Here is a 24,535-nt window from a genome sequence, read left to right as displayed (position 1 = left end):
CTTAAAGTTGTTTCCAATTTATGGTAACCCTAAGGTGACTCTGCCTTTTTATCATCATTGTCTTGTGCCTTTAAGTCATTTCTGACTTATGGCAACTCTATAATGGGGTTTTCTTGGCAAAATCTGTTTTTAAGGGGTTGCCTTTGCCCTCTTTTGGGACTGAGGGAGTGTTGTTTGCCCAAGGTCACCCAATAGGGTTTGATGGCCTAGTGGGGAGTCAAATCCCAGTCTCCAGAGTTCAACACTCAAACCATTACACCACAGTTATCCAAAACATGGAGAGGATTCACTGCACCACTGACATGAGAGTTGCCACAGGATGAACTTTGCCAGAGGCATTGTAGAAAATAGATTAAATTATTAGATAATCAGATAATGCTGGGCTGCTAATAAACATAGGATGGGGATTTGTAAAAGTAGTTCATCAGTTATGGTGCCAGATCATATTATTGCTCATTCAAACTAGTCTAAATTCTGTGACATCATACTAACAGTTCAGAGAAGAGTTGTGCACCACTATGTGCAGTACGTGGAGCACAGTGGTGATGTGGACGCTAGGTGTTGCTGTTGTCCGTGTCTGTAAAGGAGAAACGGCAAAGTGAATCTTCTAGTGATTCAGAATTCAAGCTGAAGGAAGAGCGAAACAATTTATTCTTGCAGAATTTGATTCCAGATTCAGCATCACTATGTATTTGCCTTTTTCAAGAGAACAATACTAGCGAAACAAAGCTCCAGCAGAAGGAAATAGAGGTTCAAGACCTTTATTTTGCTGCAGCCATGATGTATCTTTAAGCAGAAAAGCTTAGTCACTGATCTCAGAGGATATGGAATCTGCTATTGCCACTGTATTCATTGGTGAAGATAGCTTTAAAAAACCTGACAGCTCACAGCCCATCTATTGTGCTGTTAAATGCAAGAAAACATCTGGACCTACAGCATAGTGCATGATAGTGGACAATGGAAGAGTTCTATGGGCAGACAGTAAGTGAAGTGCTGGCATTTGAACTTGGGATTGAACTTGGGATCTTCTTGCATTATGTTATCTGGACATAGGAATCCTCAGTGTTAATGATGATTCCCCCCGTTTTCTTCTAAAGAAAATGTTGCTTCTAAGATCTGTATTGTCATTAGGGAGTACATTATTTCCAGCTGTTGATTTTAACCTTTTACCATTTTAACCTTGTTAGTTAGGGTAAAGTGGAATACAAATTGTTAAAAAAAATAGAAGTTAGAAGGTAGAGAATGATGGTGGACCAAATAAGATACCATGTTTCGCTTCTGAAAAACCAACAAAGAGATGCTCTTTATAAACAGCAAAGGACATTAAGTCTCCTGAGAAGTCTGGCACACCGCACACTCAATATCAGCATTATTTTTCAGGATTGTATTGACAATGATCTTGCTGTTGCCTGGAATATCTATATTACACATTTTCTTTTAAGCCTGGACAAAGATTATAAATGTATCGAGTAAAAGCAACAGATCTGGACAAAGAAAATAGAAACAACAGTGAAGCACCACTACAAGGAGGTAAATATTTTGTACAGACCAGGATGCTGCAGATGTAAAGGTGGAAGGTGCTATGTAAACACTTCAGATTGGAAACTGGAAATGGAACATGTGACACAATTGGGGTGTCTACTAACACTTGTCAAACCATGTGCCTACAGATGGACGATGTGAATGCCTTTGTCTTGTGGTAAACATACTAGTAAATATGTGCAGTTCATCCTTGAGTTCATATTAGATCTGGTGAAGCTTAAAGAGGGCAGAGAATGGCGTGGTTAAATGACCATATCCTTAAATGGACACTTTCTGATAAATTCTTCCAGCAATTTCAACCTGGACTCACTCTAAATAATAATAATAATAATTTTGTTTAAGAATAGCAGTTTTCAGATCAACAACAGAATGTCTAGAAAGAATATGTTCTTACTGGATTCAGAATACAGTATGGCTAATCCTCTGGGAAGATGAAGATATGCTGTTTCAGATGAAGACATTGGACAAAAAGACTACTCCAGAGTCAGCTTATGCCTTTTTCAGATTGGAAGGCTCGATATAAATTCAGTGAATGAATGAATAAGTGCAATTTCCTAATTTGCACCAGTTCTGAGTTACAGTCTCTGTCACAATAGACAACAATCTGACTTTTGATCTGGGTTTCAACAAAGAATTGGCTCATACATGCTTGCTTATAATTCTGCCATATTGTTTTCCTGTCTCTGATTGCAGCATTAGATTTAAACTCTGTTCACTGATGAAGTTTACATGTAACATAAATTCTAGAAGTGTTGATGGTACTGATGAAGCATTCCTAAAGTGAAGCAATGGCACCTGTAATGCACATGAGCCAACTTAAGAAGCAATGGTTCGTAAACACATTGAAAAAGAAGAGATCCAGGGGTGAACTGTGAACTTAGTAGAACTGATCTTGGCTATTCTGCCCAATGCCCTTCTCTATAATGCATCCTTTGAGGTTCTCCAGGGCAGAACTGAACTCAATTGCTTGTTCTGGTAGGGCTCCAGAAGTGACTTCATTATAAAAGCACATTTGAAAAACAAAAGAAGCTGATTCCTGGACCCATATGATTTCATCTTGCAGGAGGGAGAGAAGCCAGGATGTGTCACTTGATGCTTTGGACATATTCTGGAAAAGAGGAATATAAATATTTCAAATGTATGATTGGCAGTACTGGTGACTTTCTAGCAACGCTGTAACACTGACTAAGGAGATAAAGTCACAGGCAATGAGGACTGCCAGGTATAAGATCTTATTCATGAAATCCTTAGCCAGCCTCTACAAATAAGGATGTCTTGAGAGCCTTTGTCAAGGCTAGACTTCTCTGGCTCAGTTGACATTTACCATATATGGAATGAGAAATGCTAGATGTCCAACCTCAGTTCAGGAAAGAAAGAGGCACAAAAGATCATACTGAAAACAAAAGTTGGATAATGAAGTGCACCAAAAAATTTCAGAAGGAAATCAGTCTTGCTTTATAGATTATAGCAAAGCCTTCAAGTATACAGCTCATGAAAAACTATGCATCACTCTTAATGCTTGTGACACGACTTTGATTGTACTGATGTATTCAGGACAAGAGGCTATGGTCAGAACAGAATACAAAGAAATGGAATGGATTCCAGTTGGCACAGGAGTCAAGCAAGGGTGCATTTTATCACCCTATTGGTATAATCTGTATATGGAATGTATCATAGTTAAATCTGGATTAGACTCAGAGGAAAGAGATGTTAACATTAGAGGAACAAAAATCAACAATTTAAGACATGCAGGTGACACCATACTGCTGTGGGAAAGTGGCACCATATTGACGCATCAGTTTTCAGTGGTGACAACAAAAGCTGGTGACTCTGTGAGTGAGAAGCCTCCAAAAGACACCTTATCAACAACCTTGGTCAGGTCTTGCAAAACCAGGGCTGTGGTTTCCTCAGTCGAGTCGATTCACCTGTAATGAGACTTTCCTCTTTTCCTTCTGCCTTACTGTCTTGTTATGACATTGTTGTCTTCTTATGACATGTTGAAAATACAACAGTCTTGGCTTAGTCTTGATTCTAGGGAAAGTTCAGGCATGATTTGCTCTTGGACCTATTTATTTGTCTTTTTAACATTTCATGGGTATCTGTAGAATTCTTCTCCAGCACCACATTTCGAATGAACTGTTTTTCTTCCTGTCAGCTTTCTTAACTATCCATCTTTCACAGCCATACATAGAAATTGGAAATAAGATGTTGTGGATAATCCTAACTTTAGTATTCAATATCTTTAGACTTCAGGATGTTGTTTAGTTTCCTCCTCCTCCTCCTCCTCCTCATCATCATCATCATAATATTTATTTCTATATTTATTTTCCCAGGGCACTCAAAGCAGCTTACAACAATTAAAAAAGACATTGTGAAAAATCTACAAGATACAGAAGTTAAAATAAGATTAAATAATAAAAAATTAAAACTAGATTAGAACATACATCATTAAAGCACATACACACACCTTGTGCTGGCTGTATGCTGTAATAAATATATATATATATACATGCACACACCAGCATAACAGTTAGCAATATCCAGAGCATTATGCAAGACAGGCCTTATATAGTAATTCATCAAATGCCTGTCAGAATAGAAAAGTCATTACATGTTTGCAAAAGGAAAGTTGGGATGGTGCCAGTCTAACTTCTCTGGGAATGGAGTTCCAAAGCCTGGGGGCAGCCAATGAGGAAGTCCTCTGCTGTGTCAAATCAGAGAGTAGGAGTTTAACTTGTGTTGGATGAAGTTACTGTCTCCCTGAAGATGCAGGATTGCAGCTTTGGTATCCCCCGGATTAATTGTATGAGCCTGGAAGCTCAGGTTTCAGTGGTGGCTAGAAGTGCATTTATACAGTTAAAGCTTTGGAGAAATGGGATGGTTTCCAACTGGCAAGAAAATCAGGTTAGGCTCAACCCACTGATTGATCTTGGGCAAGGTACACTTTCTCAGCTCCAGAGGAAGGCAATGACAATGCTCTGAATGCATCTTGCCAAAAACACCCGGTGATAGGGTTGCCTTAGGATCACCATAAATCAGAAATGAGTTGAAGGCGCACAAGAATTTATTAAATAAATGTTTCAATAAAAATTATATCAAGAATATAATTTATTTAAAGATGAATTTCTGTTCAGTGAAAAAGAAAGGCATAAATACTGTTCAAAAGCTCTTGAGCTGATGCAGCAAGGCACCTGTATTTACCCATCCCGTCACATGATGTCGCTCTCTGCTCAAATATCTTTAAGGGGGACAAAGGCTCTTCATGTGCTTTGTCATCAGGAATCATTTGGTGCTTGAAATTGGAGGAATGAAAAGGGTATCAACAGACTGAATATAGCTTTAAAAATTATTTACAAAGATGCACCCCAAAGGGGAAGAATTAGCTAAAACACTTCTGAGATGATTATTGCATGTGGAGACACTGCAATGGAGAGAAGACAACTGCTGCAGCTGATCCTGCTCCACACAGCCTGGGAAATGGGGAGCGGCCAGCTCCATTATTCTGTGCCGGAGGAATCCCAGCATGGCACCTTTGTGGGCCGCATTGCCCAGGATCTGGGGCTGGAGGTGAGTGAGCTGGTGCCTCGGATGTTTCGGATGGAATCCCAAGGTGATGGGGACTATTTTGAGGTAAATGTTCAAAATGGGGTTTTGTTTGTAAATTCCCGCATAGATAGGGAGAAGCTGTGTGCCAAGAACCTTTTATGCACCATTCACCTGGAGGTGATTATAGACAAACCTCTGAGAGTCTTCCATGTAGAAGTGGAGATCAAGGACATAAATGACAATGCTCCTGTTTTCTCAACAAGTAAACAATCTCTTAGTGTTGCAGAATCAATACTGCCAGGTACACGCTTCCCTCTGAATGGAGCATCAGATGCAGACATTGGTTCCAATGCTCAGCTCAAGTACAAGCTTAGCTCCACAGAATACTTTGTTGTTGAAAGAAAAATAAATGACCAGCACAGTGCATCACTGGTGCTAGTCTTAAACAAACCCCTGGATAGAGAGAAAATACCAGTTCACCTTTTATTGCTCACTGCTGTTGATGAGGGTCAACCTGAACTCACAGGCACAGTCCATCTTGAGGTAATTGTGATGGATGCAAATGATAATGCACCTGTATTTAATCAGTCTATTTATAAGGTAAAATTATTAGAAAATGTGATGGATGGAACACTGGTTATTAACCTCAATGCAACAGACTTGGATGAGGGGATGAATAAAGAAATCTCTTACTCCTTCAGTAATAATGATCCTTCCAGTATGTTTAGTATACAGCCTGATACAGGTGAGATCAGGGTGAAAGGGAAAGTGGATTTTGAAGATACCAGGGTTTACAATATTGAAATAGAGGCAAAGGATAAAGGTAGCCCTCCTTTGTCAGGACACTGCACTATCCTTGTTGAAATTTTAGATATGAATGACAATGCACCTGAGATGTCATTGAAGCAGATGCTGGTGCCATTACCTGAGGACTCCTCACCAGGGGCAGTGGTAGCCCTAGTCAGCATCTCAGACAGGGACTCTGGATCTAATGGACAGGTGAACTGCTCTCTGTGGCCCACAGGACTTCCATTCAAGCTGGTGTCCACCTTCAAAAATTACTACTCACTGGTGTTGGCTGAGCCTGTGGATCGAGAACAGGTGTCTGAGTATGCACTGGTAGTTGTGGCCCGGGACCAAGGGGATCCATCACTGTCAGCTAGCAGCAGCCTGGTGGTGCCCATCAGTGATGTGAATGACAATGCACCTGTTTTTCCTCAGCCATCTTACACAGTCTTTGTGAAGGAGAATAATCCACCAGGTGCTCATATATTTACAATGTCTGCTTCAGATTCAGATGTGGCTGAGAATGCCCTGGTCAGCTACTGGCTGGATGAGAAACTCTGGCCGCTCTCGAGTTACATCTCAGTGCACTCAGAAAGTGGGAAGCTGTATGCCTTGCAGCCATTGGATTATGAAGAGTTGAAACTGCTGGAGTTCCAAGTGAGAGCCAAGGATGCTGGGATGCCCTCCTTATGCAGTAATGTGACAGTGCAGGTTTTTGTAGTGGATGAGAATGACAATGCCCCAGCAGTGTCTGGATTGCAAGATGCCTCTCTCTCGTTGGTGGTTCCTGCCATGGCTGGGCACTTAGTGGGCAAAATCCATGCCCTGGATGCTGACTCAGGCTACAATGCATGGCTACGCTATGAGCTTCATGAGCTGACCAATGGCCCCTGGCAAGTGGGGCAGTACAGTGGTGAGATCAGCACCAGACGTGCTGTGGATGAGGCAGAAGGCAGCAGTAGTCAGATTCTGCTTGTGCTGGTCAAGGACCATGGGAAGCCTCCACAGTCAGCTACTATCACACTGAGCATATCACTTGTGATGAACACCCAAGTAGTCCACGCTGATAGTCGTCTTCCCAAGACAGGAAGTGGTTCAGGACTTCTGAAAGGGAATGTTAATATCTACTTAATCATTGCTATATGCTCGGTGTCCAGTTTGTTCTTTCTCGTGATCATCTTGTACACAGCCCAGCGTTGCCAAGGCCAGACAGAAGAGGCAATGGTGTATGGTCCTGGCACAGCCACACTTGTCTGTACTAGTGAGGTGGGCAGCTGGTCATATTCAAATCGCCACAGCCACATCCTGGCAGGAGTGAGTGGGGAGGCCGGTGCTAAAAATGACCTCATGGTTTTCACCCCCAACATTCCTGTCTTTGCAGAGAATGGGGAGGTGGGGAATATGACAGAGCTGGTCCCAGATTCATCTGGACAGGTGAGTTCCTAATATTCTTCATTTCAGTTTGGGGCAGGGTATTGCATTCTTGGGGGCACTGGAAATGCTTTGAATATTCATTGGGGTCTCAACCTTTAAAAATATTTTGGTTTGAGTTCTTTTCATTTGTCATTTGGGTAACAAAAAGGAAACACTATTTTGGTTTGAAATCAGCCATGTGAGATCAGGAATTCTGGCCCAGAATATAATGAAATTTGAGTAGGAAAGAAAACACAAAAGGGGATAAAAGATACTAGACAGTAACTGGCTTAGCTGCAATTTGAAAATACCTGTTAATAATCATATTTGGACAGCTGGATTGTAACTCAGTTGTCTGGATATTTTTAGTTTACCCAGTGCCAGCTGGTAATAAATCATATGTAGAGTATAGAAGAACTGAGTGGTATATTGAGTAGGTGCAGATAAGATTGTACAATTTATCATCTTTCCTAACATATTCTGGTTCTGACCAAGGGGAGCTTCCTTCAAAAAATAAACCTCTTCCCAAGCCACAACCCTCAGCACAGTAAACAGACAAACTCTACAGTATGTAGCACAAGAAGAATGCCCAGTGCATGGCAGATATTCAGAAAATACCATAAAGCAAACCATTTTGCAATAAAATGTCACAGAGACGGGTAAGCAAAGGACCTAGGCTGCACACAAGATCAGTTAATTGACTCAGGTGTAACTGGTATCTAGTCACAATATATCCCAGAGCTGTAATATACTGCATAAGATCTAGCCACACTATATCCCAGAGACACTGGAAGGGAGAAAACAATTTTCATCATTTATTAAGGACTATTAACATTAGGAAAAACCAGTAAATGATAAAGTTGGCATGGAGCTCAAGCCTGTGAGAAAAGTTCAAGACAATGGCTTAGGACTTTAAACTGATCTTGTCTGCATCAATGGAAGCAATAAAAGACATGGGCTACTGTCTCTGGGTGATAGAAAGTTGTAGATTCATATGTAGATACAGGAAATATTCGAGGTTTCAAGCTATGATATGTTAGATAAAGTAAGTCATGCCAGCCTTAGAAGTGTAGGTCACTAAATTATAAAAACCTACTGATAATAGAATTGACAGATAAACCCATCAGCAGACAAAGTATTGAATGGTTTCACAACTTGCTTGGGAATTTAAATTCCAAGGGTACTCCTTAGAGTTTTGGGATTGTTGTTGTTATATGTCTTCAGGTCTTTTCTGTCTTATGGTGACCCTAAGGTTTCCTTGGAAAGATTTATTCAGAGGGAGTTTGCCTTTGCCTCCTTCTGAAACTGAGTGTGTGTGACTCACCCAAGATCACCCAGTGGGTTTTTATTGCTGAATGGGGAACTGGACCCTGATCTCCAGAGTGGTAGTCCAGTGCTCAAACTACTACATCACACTGGCTCCCATCCTGCAGGGTCCATGCTACTAATCATCAAATCAAAGGTGAAGAAGGGATGTCATCAGAAGCAGCTACAAGGCATAACTGTGAAGAATTAAACACTGTCTAGAAAAGATGATGGCAGTGAAAGCAGTTGGAAAGAAAAACTGTGATATGTGCAGATGTTCATAGGGTACATTATGGAACATTATTGAGAACACCATTATAATCTACTCCAGTTTAACCATGTCTTTTACACATCAGCACCATCAAATGTGCTTAAAGCCCAGTTGACATGACTAACCAATCAAACTGGATGAAAAAGTGCCATGTTTATCAACTTTGCATACATTTCAGAATGTTAGAATTCAAAGTAAACCCTTTGACATATCATGTGCAGGATTGATTTTAGAAACACCTATAATATCCTAGAAGGTATGGAGGCTGTCATGCTGTTCACAGATGAAATATTAGAGCTAGGGGTTATTCAGACCTTTTATTTAGCCCGACTATCTGAATAATTTCACTCACACATTCTAATTTTGTTGTTCACACTATTTTTTTTTAATCGGAACCACATCTCTGCGCATCTCTGTGAGTTCTGTTGCTCACACGTGTCAGCACTTAAATAAAGATGGAGTCAATGGTGCGGATATATTCAAAACACGTTCAAGGCATGCAGAGTTTTAGCTTGGTTTATTTCTGGGTCTATTTACATTGTTTATTCACACAGCTGACAATGTGAATCTTTTAGGAAAACTCAGAACACCCCCACCCTGAAATCAGTTATCCCAGGTTAAGTGTTTTTTGACAGTTACCCCCAGCTTACTCAGGTGCGTTCAAAATGCATATAAACAACAAAGATTCAACTCACATTCAACCGGGATTATTTTCACTATCTGAATAATCCCCTGGACAGGAGCATGTCAACATCTGACTGCATTACTGACAATGTGCAAGAAGTACACTCATTATCAATAAAAATACTAATTATGGAGGAACAAATGAACTAATTTGGACATATTCTAGAAAGTCAAGGCTTTCAATCACACCCATGTTAAAATAGTAACTAGAAAAAATTGAGGACTTTGTTCTCCCCGGAATCTGAAATTATCTTGATGATATAAACATATGTGTTAAGATCCACACAAAGATAACAAATATTGCAGCGTGTCTATGAGACCTGTGGAAAAAAAGGATGCAAATGTCATTAGGATACTCAACTAGACAATATTTTCTAAAATATGAAGAGGGCCATCAGTCACCGTGGCAGAGTGGTAGGAATTTCAATGGGGTGTCCCTATGGCTAACGGTCATATAGGGAACGGATCCAAGCTGCTAACAAACAAAACTCAAGGACACTAGTATTTCCATATGTGATTCTGAAACATGGCATTTGAGATGATGTAATATTAGTCAATGGGTTTTATTATCACTGACAGAATTCCAGTATTTGTGCAAAAACTGGAGAGCTGTACACCTCTCCATCAGCTCCATTACCCTAGACGTCAGTCTAACTTCAAGTTATGGGATTATAACTAAACAAATGCTAACAAAGGCTGAAGTAAAAGAGCCAAGAATGGGTGGAAAAGGCTTGACAAAGCTATAGAGGAAGAGCCCATGCTCCAGCAGTTATCATCTACCAAGACAGTTATCCCATCTATGTAGAGCTTGGAAAGTTACTTTAAAGAAGAATGAATATAATGATAATGCTGAAACCATCAGGTGAGCAGCAGTAGGGTGAAGTCCTACCACTATTGAGTTATGGATAGTTTCAGCATGTTATATATCCATTCTTATTAAAAGTAACTTTCTAAATTCTGCATCTGGATCAGTACTATCTACAACTTGAATGGAAAGGTCCCCAGCTGTCTGCAAACACTCTTCCTTGTGGTTCCCAGCCAGGAAAGGGGACAGGTAAGTCTGCATTCTGTCACTCTACTTATTCAACCTGTATGAAGAGAATATTGTATGTCGAGCAGAATTAGATTTAGAGGCTGGAGGAGTTATGATTGGAGGAAGGAACATCAACAACCTAAGATGTGCAGACAATACCATGCTACTAGCAGAAAACAACAAAGATCTGGAACCATTACTAAAAGAAAGTCAAAGAAGAAAGTGCTAAGGTAGGTATAATGCTGAATATTAAGAAAACAAAAATAGTGACCACTGAAGAACTATATGAATTCATCCCAGATGATGACAAACTAGAAATAGTCAGAGTTCCCATACTTTGGATCGAACATTGATCAGGATGAAGACTAGTCAAGAAATCGGAAAAAGACCAGGATTGGGAAGAACAGCTGTGAAAGAACTACACAAGATCCTGAAATATAAAGACATAACATGGAATACTAAAGGATCATCCAAACCATTGTATTCCCCATCACAATGTATGGATGAAATGTAAGTATGTAACAAAGCCAATAGACAGAAAATCAGTTCATTTGAGAGGTGGTGCTGAAGAATGCTAAAGACACAGTGGACAGCCAAAAAAGAAACAAATAGGTTCTAGAACACATCAAGACTGAACTGTCACGTAAAGCCAGATAGACTAAATTGAGGCTGTTATACTTTGGCCACATCATGAGAAAGCACGACTCATTAGAAAAGGCAATGATGCTAGGAAACATGGAAGGCAGCAAAAAGAGAGGAAGACCACATGCCAGATGGTTAAACAGTCATAGAAGCCATAGGCCTGAGCCTGCAGGACTTGAAGAGAGTGGTGGAAGATAGAGGGTCTTAGAGATGTCTCATTCATTGTGTTTGTTGTACTTATATCCATTGGAGGTGTTACACTCACTTTTTGCATTGCTGCACTGACTGCTTGGGTACTCTTGCTCCGTCCTATTTTAATGTGCACTTGCACTGGTGTGTTTATATGCAGCTTTAGGGTTAGGGTTAGGATTGATCACTCTTAGAGCTGCCCTCGTGTTGAGGCATTTATATGAAGGGTCAAAGGTGCACATTTTCCACCTTGAGTCAGACTATTGTGGTTTCTTTGTGCTCTGGTTTCTAGCCCCGGAGTGCAGTTGTGGTCCGGTTTCCGCCCACTTTGGAAGCGTGTGCCATCTAAACATCCCACCTTCAAAGTTGGTGGAAACCACTTTATTTGGCCTGTCTGGTTTCACTCCTTGGTAGAAAGAATGGTTAGCAAGCAGGTCAGTACCATTAGAGAATTTTCTAATGAATTGTGCTCTTGGTGCACATTTCATTGTAATTCTTTGTTTACTTGTAACTAAGGAAGATTATGTGTATTTAGAACTCTTTTGATTTTTTAACCACAGTGTTGTCTCTTTAGAATGTGCTTTTATTAATTGTATATATATTTATGCATGTGTGCATTATTTAATGTATTTTTAGCCAGTTTTCAGGACCGTAGTCTTCCCAAGGTGCTATACAATATAAAAATGGTACAGTTTAGTGTCATATGATTTATAATAGCACTTCAATTCTGAAACAAAACAGTTAAAATGAAATCTGGATTTGAGACATCATTTGTAGAAAATTGAAGGATTAACACAACATACATATATACACATTGGGAAGTTTGCAACTGAAATTCTGCCATTAGAAGAGACAAGTATGAGAAGGGAAGGGGTAACATTACAAAGAACTGGAATGTCTGAGATTAAAAGACACATGTTTTAAATGATTGTCTGTTTTGATAGAGGATTTAACCTTGTGTTAACACTTGGAGATCCTAATAGAATCATAGAAAGATAGAGTTATTCCTTCCTATATATCGTTCTTGTCATAATTCCTTCGGAGAGCAATCCAGTAACTGACGTTCATTTCACCTTTCTCAACATCTTGAAGCAGATTAGGCCACTAAATAACCTCTTCTGTCTTACCTCTCCATCTTGTTTGGGGGCTTTTAACCAAGCTACTGTAGAGTCCTCCTGTTCTGAATTCAGTAGGTAGCGACAGTTACTAATATCTTCAAGGAAAAATGTAATGGAAAAGAAGTGGTGGACATAGACAAACTCATATGAAATACTACTAGTTAGTTGATAAAATACATGAATCTTCAAATTTCTTCAAAATGCCTTTTTTACATAAAATATTTTTATAATATACACAATAAAGAAAGAAAAACAGGAAGCAATAACATAGCACACATAAAAGACACAAAAACGTTTCCACAATGACCAAAATACCAACTGACTCAAGCTTTTCCTCTTCCCCTTTCCCTCTTGACTTCCAACTCAACATTTACTGCATATCTTTACTTGATGTCTAAAAGTACTCCTTGCTAACGTTTATCTTAGCGTGTGTGTCTGTATTCTTTTCTACCATACAGAAAAGAATTACTACTATACCATTCGTTCTTTTTCTTGTCTTAAGGCTGCCAGGCTTGTAAGTATGTTTGTACTAGATTTCCCTTTAACCAATTTGTTAATTCATATAGTACTGCAAAATCCAATAAGTTCTGTATCCATTCTTCAACATTTGGGTTTTTCTTCTTAGTGTTGACTTTTTAAAAAATAGATTTTCACCAATTTAACAGGGGTCAAGTATCACCTATATATCAGTTTAAAATGCCTTGTGAGCAAATTACTTTTCTGGATAAATTATCAAAGGTGCTGTTTAGTCAGGGTTTATTAGAGTTAAAGCCCTCAGCTAAAGCAAGTTATAACAGGAAAAGAACCACCACCCTGGAACTGGACCTTAAGTAGTTTTTAAACACTGAGCTCTCATCAATATAATATGAACTACATTTCTACTGTTATCCTTTTGTGCTTACTTGAAACTTGTGTAGCATAATTATCAGGGTAAATTATTTCGTATAGCTAATAGTTTGGTTCATCACCCTTTCTGTATTTAATTTTTTGCATTGCTGTTTGGGCGTCTGTATATCACACACTTGCTTGGCAATTCACTTTGTTGATGATAACTCATAGAAAATTATCTAAATGCATAGATAAAATGCAATGTTGTACTATAATGTATTCTCTTGAAGAATGAAGAAGAAGACTCCTGCTCTGAAACAGAGCAAGAAGTAAAAACTGTATAAATCAGAACAGCAAGATGGTTGGAATAAAAATACATTTACTATCATTTCTTCCTTTATATCAATGTACAGTGCTTAATCACTGATATACTATTACCTCTTTGGTATGTAAAATCTGTTGTATCTGTGAAAGACTTGGTGCTTTTCTTTCTTACACTTTGATCATTCTGCTTTCCCTATTTCTCCTCCTTGTCAACTTTGCCTCTTCCTTTTCAAGAGAACTATCTTTACATGATAAGAGTAAAGACAAATACATTTAAGAAAGACTCTCAGTACATACATACATACATGGGGAAAGAGATCTTTTAAGAAAGAAATTTGCAAACGCAGGGAAATGAATTGAAATGGTCACTGCCACATTGATGGTATAACAAATTGTACTGTATATTTTTGATTCTATGTCCAGTAATTGTAAAGGTAAATAAGAATATTTTCATTTATATGCAAAGAAGCACAAGAAAAGGTGAATGCAAAACATCAGTAAACAAAGATCAGCAAACAAAATATTACAAGAATTGCATTTTTAAATCTCTTCACATGGTGTCGCTCTTTACTATTAAATGTGTCATACAGATGTAAAGAAGAGCTCCTCCTTTTTATTATCATCAGACAATAGACAGAACCTGAAACTGAAGGAGCACAGAAGGCAAGAACTGGATGGATTACCATTTCCCTCAGAATATATAGCCCCAAACTGAGGGGAATTTACAGGAGTCTAGCTGAGATGTTTGTTCTGTGGAGAGATTATTTGCTGAAGAAGCAGCTGCTGCAATTGATTCTCCTCCACACAGCCTGGAAAATGGGGAGCGGCCAGCTCCATTATTCTGTGCCGGAGGAATCCCAGCATGGCACCTTTGTGGGCCGCATTGCTCAGGATCTGGGGCTGGAAGTGAGTGAGCTGGTGCCTCGGATGTTCCGGATAGTTTCCAAAGAGCACAAGGATTATTTAGAGGTAAATACACAAAATGGGATCTTGTTTGTGAATTCCAGAATAGACAGGGAGGAGCTATGTGGCAAAAACCTTGTTTGTACCATCCATCTTGAGGTGATTGTGGATAACCCCCTGAGGGTTTTTCATGTGGAAGTGGAGATCAAGGACATAAATGACAATGCTCCCATTTTCAGAACAAAAGAGGAGAATTTGTTCATTTTAGAATCAAGGCTTGCTGGATCTGTTTTCCCTCTAGAGGGAGCCTTAGATGCAGATGTTGGTGCAAATGCCCAGTTAACTTACCACCTTAGTCCCAATGAACATTTTATGTTAGATTTCCAGACAAATGGCGACGATAACTCCTTAGGCTTTGTAATAAAAAAGCCTTTGGACAGGGAAGATATATCTGTGCATCGCTTAATACTTACAGTCATTGATGGTGGCCAACCTGTGCTATCAGGCACAGTTCAGCTGCTGATCACAGTACTTGATGTGAATGACAACCCTCCTGTATTTAACCAGTCAGTGTACAAGGTACAGTTGCTAGAAAATGCCTCCAATGGAACCTCAGTGGTGATGCTCAGTGCCACTGATCTGGATGAAGGTATTAATAAAGTCATTGCATATTCTATTCGTAGTGTAACTCCACCAAAATTAGATGCCTTGTTTAGAATAGATCCAAATATAGGGGAGATTATACTAAATGGTAAACTTGATTATGAGGAAAATAATCTCTATGAAATTCGAGTAGAAGCAACTGACAAAAGTGCTTACCCTTTGTCTGGACATTGCAAAGTTTTAATAGAAATTCTGGATGTGAATGATAATATTCCAGAAGTGTCCATGACTTTCCTATTGGTACCAGTGCCAGAGGACTCTTCAGTGGGGACTGTGGTAGCCTCAATAAGTGTCTCAGACAAGGACGCTGGGGCTAATGGGCAAGTGACCTGCTCCCTTTGGCCCAGTATGCTCCCTTTCAAGTTAGTATCTACCTTCAAAAATTACTATTCCCTGACACTGTCTGAACCACTGGATCGGGAGAAGGTGGCAGAGTACAAGCTCATAGTGACAGTTCAAGATCAAGGATCTCCATCATTGTCTGCTAGCAGCAGCCTGGTTGTGCCCATTGGTGATGTGAATGACAATGCGCCTGCTTTTGCTCAACCTTCCTACACAGTCTTTGTGAAGGAGAACAACCCACCCGGTGCCCACATTTTCACACTATCTGCCTCCGATCCAGATGTGGCAGAGAACGCCCTGGTCAGCTACTGGCTAGATGAGAAGCTTTTGTCACTATCAAGCTATATATCTGTCCACTCTGAGAGTGGGAAGCTCTACGCCTTGCAGCCACTGGATTATGAAGAGCTGAAGCTGTTAGAGTTCCAGGTCAATGCTAAAGATGCTGGGCTTCCTGTCCTGTTTGGCAATGTGACGGTGCAAGTTTTTGTGGTGGATGAGAATGACAATGTGCCAGTAGTGTCTGGTCCTGAAGACATGACCCTTGCATTGCTGGTGGTCCCTGTCATGGCTGGATATGTCGTTGGCAAAATCCATGCTCTGGATGCTGATTCAGGCTACAATGCATGGCTACGCTATGAGTTGCATGAGACAAGCAGAGGACCTTGGCGGGTAGGGTTGTATAGTGGTGAGATCAGCACTACACGTGCTCTAGATGAGATGGAGGGCAGCAGCAGCCAGAGTCTACTAGTGCTGGTAAAAGATCATGGCCAGCCAGCACTATCCACTACAGCTACATTGAGTGTTTCATTAGTGGCAAGGACGCATGTCACTCACACTGATGCTCATCTTCCCAGAATGGGAGGAAGCCCAAAGCCCACAGGGGATAATGTCAACATCTACCTCATCACTGCAATCTGCTTAGTATCCAGCTTGTTTCTATTGGCAATCATAGTATACATGGCTCTTAGATGCCACTGTCCACCCAAGGAACCAATGGTGTATGGCCCTGGCACAGCCACATTGGTTTGTGCCAGTGAAGTGGGGAGTTGGTCATATTCAAATCGTCACAGCCACATCCTGGCAGGAGTGAGTGGGGAGGCTGGTGCCAAAAGTGACCTCATGGTTTTTAGTCCTGGCATTCCTGCCACTGTGGAGAATGGGAAACAGCAGGATCTGCTCTCTGCAATGGTTAGTAAGTCTCTTTCCACTGATCATAGTGAACAGTTTTTTTTCTTATACATATTTCTGTAATGATATTTTTATTTATGTTTTATGATTTTATTTAAACTTTTAAGCAGAGCCTTGTGCCTGTTTAGTGTCCTTTGGATTGTTCCAGATTGTCCAAAATGTATTTTGGAGCTGTCTCCTTTGGAGTTTCTAATTATTATTCTGAATCTATTTGCCTCATTTATGCCAATGCTGCAAATGGTAAGACGACAGGCTTGAAAATAACATGATACTTATTTTATGCGTATTTCAAAAGCAGATAAATGTAAATGTTTCACATAGTATTTTTCCCCCTCCAAAGTGTTTCAGAAAACTTTTCATGACCTTACCAAACAACTAAAAGGAGAGCCCTTTCTTATATTATGCCAGCCAGTCTAGCTATACTCACAGGACCTGACCAAGTGTGTTTGCAGGATTAGAAAACATAATAAAAAGATGCCATACTTTCACAAATGTTTTCATTTTTGCTACAGCTTCTTAGTATTCTGATGTTATAAGTCAGCTTTTTGCTGTTGTTGAAAGGGTGACAACCATGGGTCTTTGCAATGTGTCAAAATATCCAGCATGGCTACAGATTTTTATTTGCTTGCTTAAACTAGGAATATTATGGTAGTATCTTGCCATTGTCTATAGTTTTTGATTATGATATAAACCATAGTGCTTTATATTGGCCTTATTGGGCAATGAATTCACATGTGTTGGAGGGTACGAATATCTCTACATCTACTACAGCAAGCCCGCAAAATCCTTATGTTGTGATGGATTTAGAGAGGGGAAGGATGCTATCTATGAAGCAGTTTCAGAAGAACTTCAAATATAGTTTGAATTAGCAAAGTATTCCACAGTTGGGTATATTGAGTATCATTTATATGTATTCAGATACACACCTCACAACATCTTAAAGCAACAGAGATTTCAACCCTCTTCTAATATCCCCCAAATACCTTAATTCAACAACTATGTCCTTGTTTTGAAAGAACTGATGTTTGGGACAGCAACTGGAAAAGGTTTTTGGAAAAAAAAAACTTCATGAATGTGTGTTTGAAGAGAATTCAATCTTCAGGGTAAAGAGATGTCTTGGTGATTTGCCTGTACTGATAGATGCTGGCAATGCATATATCTTTGGATTAATCCATAATTATTAAAAGGTAGAAGAGATATAGAATACAAGTCTGAGATCTTGCGTAAAGAGATAGCAAAATGTCACCTCCTCTTCTGCCACAGAACTCAATGTTGTCAGGATACAACTTTCCTGAAAGTTATGCACTCTCTCCTGATTAGTATCCAACCTGCCTAACCGGATGTAAAGTGTCCAACTGAGGATTCATTTAATATGCACCATGTTGAAGAATGAGCACTTTTCACATTCACAGATAATATCCTTTTTAATTTTTTAACCTTAGCTTCTGCATTTTTGAAACCTATCAAGGAGAGAGCAACTTCCATTGCGTACTACATCTATATTAGCTTGATATATTTGAAACATAATTTGAAGCATCAGTTGTTAACTTGATTACATTCATTATGTCCCCATCCAAAACATGTGTAATTCACAACTATGAAATGAGGAAATATATAGATATATTTTAAAAGAAAACTCAAGTCAAGAGAATTTGTTTAAATTCTCCTCTTCTCTTGCACAATTCATATTTGGTTTTGTATGTACATGAAACAGAATATATATATAGGCATCAAATATGAAAGTGCACAGAATGTATGCTCTTGATATATTCACAAAATCTCTTTTCAGATAATTTCCATAGATATATCCAATATGCGCAGGGGTGGGATGAAGGGGAAGTGACACAATATTGAAATAGGAGGCCATTGTGTTTATTACGTAGGGAAGTGGGGGTCATTTGAACAGCTCTAAAGTATGGCATTAATCTATAACAGATAAAAATGATCTTATTCAAAGAACAAGACTCTGCTATTGCCAGGTATAGTGATGAATTGTGAAGTACCTAGACTCATGATAATCCCCATAGCCTCAGCCACCACAAAGGTGTGAGACTGAGAGAACTTCTGTCTTTAATAAGTTGGGTAAAGTTGGCTTGGTTTGCGAGATACCAGTACTAATTCATAGAGACTCCAGGCACAGGATAGTAAATACCAGTACTAACTGATAGAGATTCCGGGCATGGGTGAACTAAGAGAACCTTTATTTGGAGAGGATATGAAAGAACACACATTCAAGAGTGACTCATTCTAACAACCAGCATACAGAGCTAACCAAAATTGAAATAGGGCTAGATGAGAGAGATAGCTACTGCCTTGAAGAAGGGTCAATGGAAAGCAGGGACGACTTGAATCACTAGGTTTGAGAGCACCAGTCTTGGGATACTAATGGGAATCAACAGAGTACCTCAGAGAGAGGAATAGTAACTCAAACCAAAGCCTGAGGGAGACAGCTGTTGTGGCAAGGTTGAATGTGTGTATATGTGTGTGTATGCGTGTGCGTGTGTGTGCATCCTCTAACAAGCCCCTTCACAATTTGTTCTAAGCTGTTGCCATGTCTGCAGTCTACTGCCATATTCAAAATACTACCTTTTCTGGTGTTTTCTAAGTCACCACAGCCTCTATGGCTCATTCTGCAATCCAGCAGTGCGATATCAAAACATAGCTGGATTGAAATACCATGGGGATATCAGGGCACTTACACAGGGAGAATCTAAAAATGCAGACAGGTGTGTTGATACATATCTAGATAAACAGATGTGAGTCAATTTTTAAAAAATGAATCCTTCTCTGTGTGTGCCCACATATGCGTATAGTTAGAGAGCATGCCAGTATAATGTTACTTTTAGAAAAATCAAGTAGAAGAGATCCAGCAGCAAAGAAGCAGATGGAATTCATTAAATCGGCACAGTTTCTGGCCAGGAAATATTGAACTCTAGAACCTGATCAAAGTTATCCTCTTGGCTCCTGTTTTATATAAAGCACCAGTAGTGGAATTCCATGGCAGATGAAAGCAGAGATCGGAAGCAGCAGGTATTGAAAAATGTAGGCACCAATCAGAGCCTCCTCTGATGATGATATTGTAAATGAATGCTGCTTAATAACATTTAGCTATCTTTAAGATGAAGCAGAATTCCTGAAGTGATTGCAAAAAAGGAGCCAATAGCAAAGGCGAATGGTTAGAAAGGAATCATTGCAATGATCAATGGGGAATTTACCTCTTCCTGCAGGTGATCTATCACTTGCCTGCAACAGAAGCAAATATCTTTCAGTCTTGGTCAACAAGTTGCTTCCGAAATATCATCTACTTGCTGCTTAGCCTTATAAATTGTTTTCACACAAAGGAAATTCGAAATGCAGGATCTTGATAGAGGGTGAACATTTTTTATTGGAGTGTGTGGTAAACTGGCAGGTTGTGGTTAACTGGTCTTGAAATATTGATTAAGTTTAAATCCAAGAAAGCCTAGCTGGATCTTGATGTCTGGTAAAAATAATTTGACATCTTTGAAGAATTGAAGCTCAGTGCCTGGTATCATACTTTCTAGGGGTTCCTGGAAATGTTTTACAACACTTTATGTAACCACGTGTTCTCCTGCCTGCCCTTGTTTATGAAGACAAAAGCAGATTTTTCCCTCTTTCACTTGGCTCTCACCATTATATGAATAGCACTATATGGGGGTTGTTCCCACTTAAGATTTGAAACGATTTAAAATACAACGTTTTTAATAAAATCGATTCAAAATAACACTGTTCTTATCCCGCTATCCGAATCGCTTTGTTCATCGTTCCCATCTGGTTATTTAAATCGAAGTTTTTACCTGCAAGCGTTCCTACTTAGCATGAAATCGGTGTTTAAATAAAGCGATTCTTCTCCTCCATACCTTATTTGGAGCTGTCAATCAATAGTACGTCAGAATGACGTAACGTTAATCCGGAATATTTGGAAGCGATTTCTCTTTTGGCATCGTTTCCATTTCATTGACTGTTTGTGAATTTAGCGAATTTAGGAAAGCGAATTTAGGAAACCCAAGCTCTTTCCAGAGGAACTATGGGATAGGTTTTCCATGACAGCATCCCCTCTTCATGTCTCCCAAGACAGCCAGGGAGAATCCCTTCGGAGAGCACAGAGATCAATGAAGGAGGCTGCTGGAAAAGCAGGGAGGGAGCACTCTTCCCAAAGATTCTCTTTCCAGGGTTGGAGGAGAAGGCAGATTCCGTTTGAGAAAGGGAGGGAGAAAGGCTCTATCCCCCCCCCCCCCATTGATCAGAGCCCTTCCTTGCCTGGGCGAGATCAGATGCCTCCTCGCGAGGAGCCTTCCCTTCCCTGCCTGGGCGAGATCAGAGCCCAAGCGGGCAGGGAATGCCTCTTGACGGCGACAGCCATGACAGATGGGGACAGAAAGGGCAACTCCCCCAAGGCCAGCCCCATCGCAGTCCGCTCCTCCCATCCATCTAACACGATTCAAAGGCTGTCGTTCCTATTTAAATGCTCCAGTTCCTAACTCGAATCAATGGAAAAACGTAGGTCGGACCCTAGTGTTTTTTTAACACGCGTTAAATGAGGAAAGCTCGATTTAAATTTCTATCCCGCTCTACGATTCGATTTGTAGTGGGGACGATTGCGGGTTGCTCTAGAACCGTTCTAGGTTTAAATCGGATCCTAATAGGAACGCCACTCCTTGGATTCGATTCAGAACGCGGGGTTTCACCTAGTGGGAACAACCCCATAGTAATATAGAGTATTCAAAGTTTTCTCCATAATTTCATTTTACAAACCCAATGGGACACTAGGGCTAACCAGAGTAGATGAGCTCTGTAGAAGAACTCTGTTTTCTCAGAATGAGCAGTTACTGTGAGTGAACAGGGAGTGAACACAGCACTGCTTTTAGGGGCAAAGCAATGATCTGTGGTTTCTGAGCTGAGTTTGTGGCTTAATTAACAGTGCTTTTTCTCTTTGGTGAGGCTTTTTCTCTTTCCCTATGCTGCTGAGTTGTTTTACTCAGCCTGTTATTGTAGTGGGGTAGTATTTCAGTCTCTCTCTCTCCCTCTTTCTCTCTCTGTTTTGAGCTTTGTTTCTCTCCCCCTTCTTATGTAGCTCTCTGCCCAAAGTGGCTTCTTTTCCTTTTTCACATAACCTTCTCAGTAATTGGGTTGACGTTTTGATTGCTTTGACTGCTGGATCACATATCTCCACATAGCCTTATAAAATTTTGTGGCTTGTGCATGGTTCACAGTCCACAACAAGTGAGCTCTGGAGCAAAACAGCCTGTTTCATGGAAGGCCGGAGTGAAGAAAGAGGTGAGCAAACATGAAAGATTTACATGGGAATTTTGTTTTGAAGACTGAGCTGGAATCTAGGGAATTGGGAGAGTTGGATATAAGGTAAGATAAACATAGTTTATTAAATAAATACATAAATCTAGAACACCTGACACCATATGACCCAAGAGAGTTGTTCCAGTGATGTGTAGAGTATGTGCCATGCCTCTCTTCCAGCTGAGGTAGCATGAACTACACTGGCAGCAAGAGAAGGTGAAAGCATGTCTCTGCACCCTTTGATTTATCAGAGAGTGTGGGAAGCTTTGATGACGTACAAGAAGTCTTTTTGAAAAAGGATCAGAAGATGGACATTTCCAAAGGGTGGAAAAATGCAACACACATGACAGTGGGAATGAATAGACATTCTCTGCCTGTAGAGCTCAAAGGTGGATCACAGGCTTTTGTCATGGAGGGTGATACTGGGCTACCTCAAGAAAGGACACTGTCTTATATTCTTTAAAACACTAGGGAGGACATTTATGTATCCACATGGAAGGAAAAAAAAATAGCTACCAGACAAAGAAACAGCAGCCATTGGATAATATTTGGAAATCTGTGATTCTGAAAATGGAATAGCTGTATGATAATGATGCCAATTCCTCTGATGTATGATAATGACCTGCCATCACCATCCAAGCCAGGCAGTCAGGTGGCTAAAGGAAGAGAGGGCTGTGCAATAGGTTAGCCCAGACAGTTCAAATCACCATGAAGCATAGATTCAATGGGGATATGTAAGATGGTATGTTTGGACCTGAGGGAGAGGCAGAATTGAGGAGGAAGGACAAGAAGGGAAAGTCATATAAAATGAAAGGGGCAGAGATTACTTACGTTTAGTCTAAAAACATTGTATGAAGTACTAGAATGCCAGGTAGCTACTGGGTAGCAGTAGTTGTGGTGGGTAACATTGACAACATCAAAGACAACAGCAGCAGTGACACCATAACTATTAGTACTGCATATTAGTACTGCAGAGAGGGAGGCAATGGTGAACCCCTTTGTTAGAACCTCTCACTAAGACAACCCTATGATGAAGCAATCCAGAATGAAACCAGAGGTAAGGAAAGGACACAAACAAAGTGCTAAAAAGGTAGAACAGAGGGCAACTATGAAAAGAGATGTGGCCAGTGGGCACAACAGAACTCAGCCAGAATGGAAGTCAAGTAGTAGATGTGCTAAAAAATGTAAAGAATGTCCAAAGTTATACTACACACATTACAGGAATATGGAATACAAGAAACTTGAGTCAGGGGAAACTAGACATTAGTTAAACAAGGAATTGAATGTATAACATAGCAATACTTGTGGTGAGTGAGCTAAAATGCACAGGAATATGACATGAGATAATTACACAATGTTCTACTTGGGAAATGAAAAGAGAAGAAGCAATGGTGTGACATTAAGGAGAGACATAGCAAAATCAGTCAAAGGATATAACACAAAGTCAGATGGAATCATGTAAATGAGGCTTCAGGGAAAATGCATCAACATTACCGTAATCCAAGTATATGTGCCAACCATGGAGGCAGAGGAAGAAGAAATTGAGAGATTCTATGATGGGGTCCAGGAAGAAATTGATAACACACCAAAACAGGATAGGCAATTGGAATGCAAAATGAGGAAGCAGAGAAGAACCAAAGACTGTAAGAAAATTTGAACTAGAATGAAGAAATGAAGCAGGAGAATGACCAATAACATTTTGTGAGGCCAACAATCTATTCATCGGAAATACCTTCTTCATACAACCAGAGAAGAAGCTGCATACATTGACATAATTGTACTAAAATCGTATAGACTACATAATTGGAAGCAGAAGATGGAAAAGCTAAATTATCTCTGTAAAAACAAGGCCAGGAGCAGATTGTGGCACAGACCATGAACTGCTAATATCAAAAATTAGAATAAAGCTAAAGAAGAACAATAAATCAACTATCATGCCAAAACATGACCTGAAGAGCATCCCAGAAGAGTTTAAAGATTATGTGAAAAATAGATTTGCACTATTAAGCCTAATTGATTTGGAACCAGATGAACTATGGGCAGAAGCCAAGGACAGATTCAGAGGGGAATGCAGAAAGATGTTAACTTTAACCATAAAGAAAGAGAATAATCAATAGATGACAGACAGAACACTTCAAGCAATAAAAGACAGATGAGAAGCGAAAGAAAAGGGAGGCAGGAACTGAACCAACTGTTCAATGATTAGTGCACAAGGACACAGAGAATTACTATAATAATCATTGTAGAGAAATAGAATATGACAACAAAAAAGGAAGAACAAGAGACCTCTTCCACAAGATCCATGACATCAAAGGGAAATTTAAACCAAGGGTGGGAATGCTCTATGATCAATAGAGTAACTTAATACACAACAAAGACAAAACAAAAAATCATGGAAGCAGTATAAATAAGAGCTATGGAGAATATACCTTCTCCATAGAGAAT

General features: G+C 39.8%; 1 protein-coding gene across 1 annotated transcript in view; it reads left to right on the top strand.

Annotated features, from left to right (window-relative positions):
• Window positions 1-4,811: 4,811 nt before the first annotated feature.
• Window positions 4,812-24,535, top strand: part of LOC149316771 (protocadherin alpha-C2-like) — a 227,031-nt gene continuing 207,307 nt past the window's right edge. The window contains exon 1 of the mRNA XM_089516243.1: window positions 4,812-7,308. Coding sequence (XP_089372369.1) covers window positions 4,942-7,308 — 2,367 coding nt within the window. The 5' untranslated portion in view covers window positions 4,812-4,941. The remainder of the gene's footprint in view (window positions 7,309-24,535) is intronic.

This window comes from Sceloporus occidentalis, unplaced genomic scaffold, assembly GCF_023333645.1.
Source record: "Sceloporus occidentalis isolate IW3139 unplaced genomic scaffold, rSceOcc1.0.p SCAF_3, whole genome shotgun sequence".
Lineage (NCBI taxonomy): Eukaryota > Metazoa > Chordata > Lepidosauria > Squamata > Phrynosomatidae > Sceloporus > Sceloporus occidentalis.
Note: the sequence above shows the minus strand (reverse complement) of the source record. Positions and strands in the feature narration are given on the sequence as shown.